The sequence below is a fragment of the Tupaia chinensis genome, unplaced genomic scaffold, assembly GCF_000334495.1.
Source record: "Tupaia chinensis unplaced genomic scaffold, TupChi_1.0 Scaffold000212_1, whole genome shotgun sequence".
Lineage (NCBI taxonomy): Eukaryota > Metazoa > Chordata > Mammalia > Scandentia > Tupaiidae > Tupaia > Tupaia belangeri.
In genome coordinates this window covers 3,599,026-3,605,947 of record NW_006159687.1, presented here as the reverse complement: position 1 = coordinate 3,605,947, position 6,922 = coordinate 3,599,026, and the positions used below count along the sequence as shown (strand labels likewise).

The 6,922-nt window shown below is 48.5% G+C and overlaps 1 protein-coding gene across 1 annotated transcript in view; it reads left to right on the top strand.

Annotated features, from left to right (window-relative positions):
• The window catches only part of KLHL6 (kelch like family member 6), a 60,985-nt gene that overhangs the window by 43,925 nt on the left and 10,138 nt on the right, over positions 1-6,922 (top strand). Inside the window, exon 4 of the mRNA XM_006147380.3 lies at positions 4,643-4,880. Within this exon, the coding sequence (XP_006147442.1) occupies positions 4,643-4,880 (238 nt within the window). The remainder of the gene's footprint in view (positions 1-4,642; positions 4,881-6,922) is intronic.

Genomic DNA, 6,922 nt, shown 5'->3' with positions numbered 1-6,922 from the left:
TCTGACATGCATGTTACGTGAAGAGTGGGGCCGAGGCTCCACTTCTGAGGACAGCTCGTTGGAGTAATAGGTCACTTCTGCTTGGTCCCTCGTGTAGGCTCTGTGGGCCCCCGGCAGCCAGGAATCCAGCCGTCTGCTCTGCTTGGTCCCTGGTGTAGGCTCTGTGGGCCCCCGGCAGCCAGGAATCCAGCCGTCTGCTCTGCTTGGTCCCTGGTGTAGGCTCTGTGGGCCCCCGGCAGCCAGGAATCCAGCCGTCTGCTCTGCTTGGTCCCTGGTGTAGGCTCTGTGGGCCCCCGGCAGCCAGGAATCCAGCCGTCTGCTCTGCTTGGTCCCTGGTGTAGGCTCTGTGGGTGACCAACAGCCAGGAAGGTCCATCCATCTGCTCTGCTTTTTTTTTTTTTAATTCATTTTTAAATTTACATTTAATCACATCTTTACAGTTTACAACATTTCTTTTTCCAGCACAAATACTATGCATGTCGGTCAAACCAAAGATGTCACTGTAACTTATAGCAAGTAGCTTCTCACTTTTTGTCAAGTAAGCATACTTTCACGGGTTTTTCCCTTCCCCTTTCTCCTCGCTCCCTTGCATACTAAACTTTTTTCCACATTTTACTGATTCACAAAATACCTTAAACTAAAAATATGGACAAAGCTAGAATCTAGTTACAAGTGCCCTGTAATTTTCTTCTGAAACTTTTTTTAAAATTAATTAATTAATTTCCGTTCTTTCCCTGAGCATCGTGACAACATACAAAATGTGATTTCCCACCCAGAATATATTGCATAGTGGCTTAATCATACATGTTGTCATCAATAGTTTTCCATTTCTAGTTTCATATGTGTGTGTGTGTGTGTGTGTGTGTGTGTGTGTGTATTTTTTTAATCCCTATTTCTCCCTCTCTGCCATTTCTCACCCTCCTCCCACACTATCTCAGGTGTCTACAGTTGTTTTCTGTTTCTTTTTTCCCCCAACATTTTATTGATTCACAAAATTTCTTAAATAATCTAACTACTTTCAATAGCAAGTTCAGCTGGTATGGACATATCTGTGAACACATGTCTGACTTTAGGTGTGAAACTCTGAGTAGAATGAATATACTATAAGGTAGCACCTAACTGATGCTATAGAGCTTACTATGGTCATTAAATAGATTTTTTAATAGATTTTTTAATTTCAAGAAGAGCAGTTTTAGCATTAATAAATCAAATAAATGTCAAGGAACTTGGCTAAAAACTTAAAGCCAGGAGGGACCAGCAGTTGGTGTAACAGCTATGTCTCTGGACTCCCATGTAGTTGACTGGTTCAAGTTCCAGACCTGGTGGTTTAAACTCACACCGGGCACATGTGTGTGCGTGCCCAAGATCCCGAGAGGAGAATGGAGGAGAAGGCATTGCGGCGTGGCCATCCCCCCGGGGGGTGATTTCTCGCTTTCTGTCTCTCTGTCTCTCTCTGTCTTTCTGGCAAGCGCACGCGCCTTATTTTTTAAAAAAACCCCCGAAAAAAAAAAAAAAAAAAAACTTAAAGTCAGGAAACAGGTTAGGATTTTGTTCAAGTAGTAGGAACACGAACCTATCGGCAGCTCAAGACAAGAGAAAAATCCTTACAATTAGAAAACTAAGCCAAGAACAAAATCAGCAATGTTTTACTCAAAAATCATAAAATGCTGGGAACCAGCAGTTAGCGTAATGGCTATGTCGCTGGACTCCCACGTAGTCGACCGTGGTTCGTGTCCCGGACCCGGTGGCTTAAAACTCACGCCGGGCGCGTGTGCATGCGTGCCCAAGATCCCTAGAGGAGAATGGAGGAGAAGGGATTGCGGCGTGGCCATCCCCCCTGGGGGGTGATTTCTCGCTTTCTGTCTCTATGTCTCTCTCTGTCTGTCTGGCGAGCGCACACGCCCTATAGTGAAAAACCTCTCCAAAAAAAAAAAAAAATCATAAAATGCTATTTTACCAGTTCAGTCTCATGTACTCAATTTATCTTGTGTTATGGGTTAATCTTCCCAATTAAATTCTGGAATGTAATATTCAACTCCAGACTTGTCCCTACCATTAAGTTGGTCATTTTCTTAGTTTTTGTACTCGCATTTCTGTGTGTCTGTATTTAATTTTCCTGGTATAGCACTCCCTTAAGAATTTCTTAGAGATCTGGCCTGTTGTTCGTAAATTCTTTCAGGTTTTGTTTATCTGAGAATGTTCCTGTCTTGTCTTCCCACATGAAGGATAATCTTGCTGGGTATAGTAATTTTGGTTGAAACTGCTTTTCCCTTAACACTTTGAATATATTTTCCCATTCTTTCGTCGCTTGCATTGTTTCTGATGAGAGATCTGCTGTTAGCCTGATGGGATATCCTTTGTAGGTCACTTGCTGTTTCTCTCTTGCCAGTCTTAGTATCTTGTGATTTTGGTCAATCTGGCTATAATGTGTCTTGGAGATCTTCTTGGGTTGATCCTATTTGGGGTCCTTTGTATTTCTTGGGACTGAATCTTTGAATGCCTCCCTAGGTTTGAGAAGTTTTTTTGCAGGATTTCATGGAATAGATTGTCAATGCCCTTATGAGACTCTTCACCTTCTGGGATGCCAATTATCTGGATACTTGGATGTTTGATGGTATATAGTATTTCTTGTATATTATACTCATTTTGGGGGGCAATTTTCTCAGTCTTTGTGGTAGATTTTTCTAGACCAGTGATTCCATCTTCTACATCTGAGATCGATTTTCTGTATGATCTAGTCTGCTTTTAATACTTTCAAGGGAGATTTTGACTTCCTGTATTGTAGCTTCATCTGTAAGGTCCCTTTGATTCTTTTTTAGAGTGTGTATTTCCTCTTTTAAGTCTTGCAAGAATGTCCTCACCTCCTGGAACTCATCAGCTCCTTTCTCCTGCCTCTTCTGCAGTTCATTGTCTCTCTTCTCTTCCATTTCTGTTAGCTTTGTCACTATGAATATTCTAAATTCTTTATCAGATATTTCCATGAATTTCCTTGTACTGTCTGAGGATGAAGAGGAGTTATTCTTTTCCCTTGGAGGAGAGGTTTTTCTTGCTTTCTCATATTTCTTGTGACCCTGCAGTGACTTCTGGTCATCTGGTGGATGGTGCGTTTCCTCCTAATTCTTGAAGTTCAATCTGAGTGTTCAGAAGCATACAGGAGGAAGTGATCTGCAATCTCTCTTCCGTTCCGTTTTCACTCTTTGTGCATCAGATTCAGTGGGAATAGAGGAATGTTCTGACCCTAATTGTATGCAGATGTTTGGATCCTGTTCACTTGGATCTGTCCAGACAGTGCGTAGAGGCTGAGCAGCCAATGAATAAAGATAAAGAGAAAAGGAAATAAATTAGAAAAGAGGAAAGAAGAAGAAAAAATCAAATGAAAAAGGAGAAAGAAAAAAGATAATAAAAACATTAGCTTTTAATTTTAAAAAGCAAAAAAAAAGAAAACCACATGGCGCCCAGGTGGCACACAAAAGCAGTATTTCACAGCTCAGGTTCAGTGTCCATCTCAGGAGGGGCCCGGCCTGGGTCTGTGCCTTTCCTAAATGGAATGGGGAACGGCTCCAGTTAGCACAGTAGAGGAGGGGCTGGAGACCCAGAGAGTGCTTCACCTTAAGACCTCGGGTCTGGTAGCTGCAGTTAAGCTGCTGGCTGGGCCTGCAGTCATCTCGAAGCTCAGGCGGGGTTGAAGGACGCCCAAGCTCACTCCCAGGATGGCTGGCAGACACCCATCCCTTGCTGTCAGTCGGCCAGAGGCCTATGTCTCACCATGCGGTTTTCTGCATGGTGCCGGCTCCCCCAGAGGAAGGGATCTGCAAAAGCCAGAGAGAGCAACCAGGATGTAAGCACAGTGCTTCCACCGTCTTTCAGAGAAAGAAAGTGTATTTATTAGTTTATTGAGAGAGAGAGGACCCCTCCACCGACAGGGTCCTTGTGCCACACGCCCCCCAGTCTTAGCTGGCCTATCGTGGGTATGTGCACAGGAAGGCCCTGGGCCGTGAACCTAGGACCTTCCCAGCTACGGTCAGTGCGTTGTTGGCCCCAGTAGTGCTTCTCATAGCCTAATTTCAGACACCATGTACCGCCTCGTCTGCTCTCATCGACGGGGCCCAGTTCTCTAACCTCCTGGCCGCACCCCGACCCCTTCTGGTTCATCTTCCTAAGTCCCCGCTGCTCTTACGAGGTCACTGTCTAGGTCACCTCTTCCAGGAGAAGGCTGGTGAGCAAAGCCTGAGATCTCATCAAGACATTCAAGCCAGGGGTGGAGAGAAGTTAGGCGAGGGTTGGAAATGGCAGCAGCCCAAAGTGAAATCCCAGGACGGAAAACTTCAGAGGAAGAGGAAGGAGCGCTGGGTGCTGAATAGACCCACGTTTCTTAAAGCAGAAATAGCAACGCAGCAGCAGCACCCAGCCCTCGCTGGGCGGTGTGTACTGCAGGGTCACCCCAGGTCTTCCTCACAGTGGACCTGGAAGGTAGGCCCATTACAACCCCGTCACACAGATGAGGAAACTGAGGCTCAGGAGGTGCAGTCACAGGGCCACACGGGGGCAGGTTTGGGAACTGGGCCTGCTCTGGTGGCGCCACAGACTGGGCTCCGAACAAGCTGGCCTCATCCTGCCCTTCCCTGCCCTGTTTGGTTTCCAGATCATTTCGGAGCGCACCAAACCCAGGATGCACGAGTTCCAGTCCGAGGTGTTCATGATCATCGGCGGCTGCACCAAGGACGAACGGTTCGTCGCGGAGGTAACCTGCCTGGATCCCCTGCGGCGCAGCCGCCTGGAGGTGGCCAAGCTCCCGCTGACGGAGCACGAGCTGGACAGTGAGAACAAGAAGTGGGTGGAGTTTGCATGCGTGACATTAAAAAATGAGGTCTACATCTCAGGTGAGCAGGAGCCACGTGAGCCAGAGCCAGCCCCAGTGCCCGCTTTCCCGAGAGGGTCAGGCGACAGTCCCGGCACGATGCCGTGAACGGCCCTGGCGGGTCTGACCCGGCTGGGCTACGGCACCAGAAGCTCAGGCGGTCCACCCCGGAGGGCACGCTGTGACTTCGTGAGGTTCAGGAGTGAGCAGCATTGCAGCAGGTCATGGGAGTGGCCCCAGTCCGGCCTTCATGGGAAGGAAGGCGGACACGGGATCCAGGCTTACTCAGTGTCGCTGCAGACGCAGCAGCCAGCCGGCCAGGAGGTCTGGCTTCCCGCGGACCCCAAGTCTGCAGGCCACACCGGGGTGCAGGAGAAGCGGTGCTTGCCCTGCTGAGGCGTCTGCTGACTCGTTTGCAGCGACTCCACACCTGCCTCTCCCTTAGAACTGCAGCGTTTTACCCCCGGTCCTAGCACTGGGCTTGAATGAGCGCTCACTAAACACCCACTGGACTAGGGTCTCAGCCCCCGGAGCTACGCAGGCGGGTTTGTTCTGTAATAACCCTCAGCCGTTCCTCTCACATCAGCTCTGTAAAGTACGGTTTCTTTCTCTTTTTGTTTTTGTTTTTTGTCTTTTCTTAGGTTTTGCCATAGGATGTGAGAGAGACAGAGAGAAAGAGACAGTGAGGGAAAGTGAGAAATCAGCCCCAGGGGCGATGGTCACACCACAATCCCTTTTCCATTTTCCTCTGGGGATTTTGGGCACACATGTACACACAACAGGTGTGTTTTTCAAGCCTCCAGGTCCAGGACAGAGCCACCGTCAGTCATGTGGAAATCCAGTGCCTTGGGGCCGGCAGGTGGCGTGGTGGTTAAGGGCGCTGGACTCCCACATGGCTGACCACGGTTTGAGTCCCGGACCTGGTCGGGACTTGTTTTCTCACTTTCCCTCTCTCTCGGTGTCTCTCTCTGGTCAAATTAAAATGAATGAATGAATGAATGAATGAATGAATAAAATTAAATAAATACTTGTAAAAAATATTTTAATCATTATAGAAAAGAATATAAAGTAGAATGCGGCAGTTTCTTTGTGCCATTATAATCCCCGTGTTTTGACGTTTTATGAAATGAGTTTTATACGGTCTCCGGGTAGGTGAAGTCCGCTGTGCCGAGTCCCAGCTCTCCACGAACTACACAGTGGTGAGGTGGTGGGCAGACACGGGCCTGCTCTTCCCAGGCTTCCTCCCAGTGGTGCTGCCCGCGTCCACGCGTGGCCTTCCTTCAGGGCAGAGTGAGATGAGTACGTTTATGAGACACCTCGTCAACCCTCCGCCTGGAAGTGCCGCACCGACTGCTCGCATTCCCTTGTCAAAAACAGCCACACGCCCTCCCCCCCCCCCCCCCCGAGACCTACCAGACGCAGGTGGGCTGGGAACTGTAGGCCCGCTGTGTCCCCACAGGCCACACGGTCAGTCTGCCACATCCACCGTGCAGGAACTCTGCAGCGTGTGCGTCCTCGCTCCTGCACTGGTTCCTTGCCGTGTAATGACACAGCGGAGCATGGCAGCATGTGGTTACACACGATGAAGTCAGCTTGCCGCCGGCTGGCAGTCCCCTCTGGCCTTCGTCGCGTGCAGGAGGATGGACGTGTGCATTACGTGATGAACTGCGTGCAGCACAGCGTAGCACGAGCACCCGTGAGGGGTTAACACTATCAGCCCTCATGTCACTGTTGTCATGCTCTGACCAGCTGTAGGGCACTCTATTAAAGGACATTTTTTTTTAGCTTTTATTTGTTCATTTTATTTTATTATTTTTTTTTAGAGAGATTTTTGCTATAGTGCACGTGCGCGCTCCAGAGACACACAGACATAGAGACTGTGAAGCAGAAGCACCTCCATTTTTGAACTTCACATTTGACTTGCTTCCTCCCAGAGTTAATAGAGGGATTAACAGTCTTACTGGGAGCTGGCAGGTAGAGTGGTGGTTAAGGGTACTGGACTCCCACGTGGCAGATGGCAGATCAAGTCCTGGGACTAGCCGCTTGCTTTCTTACTCTCTCTTT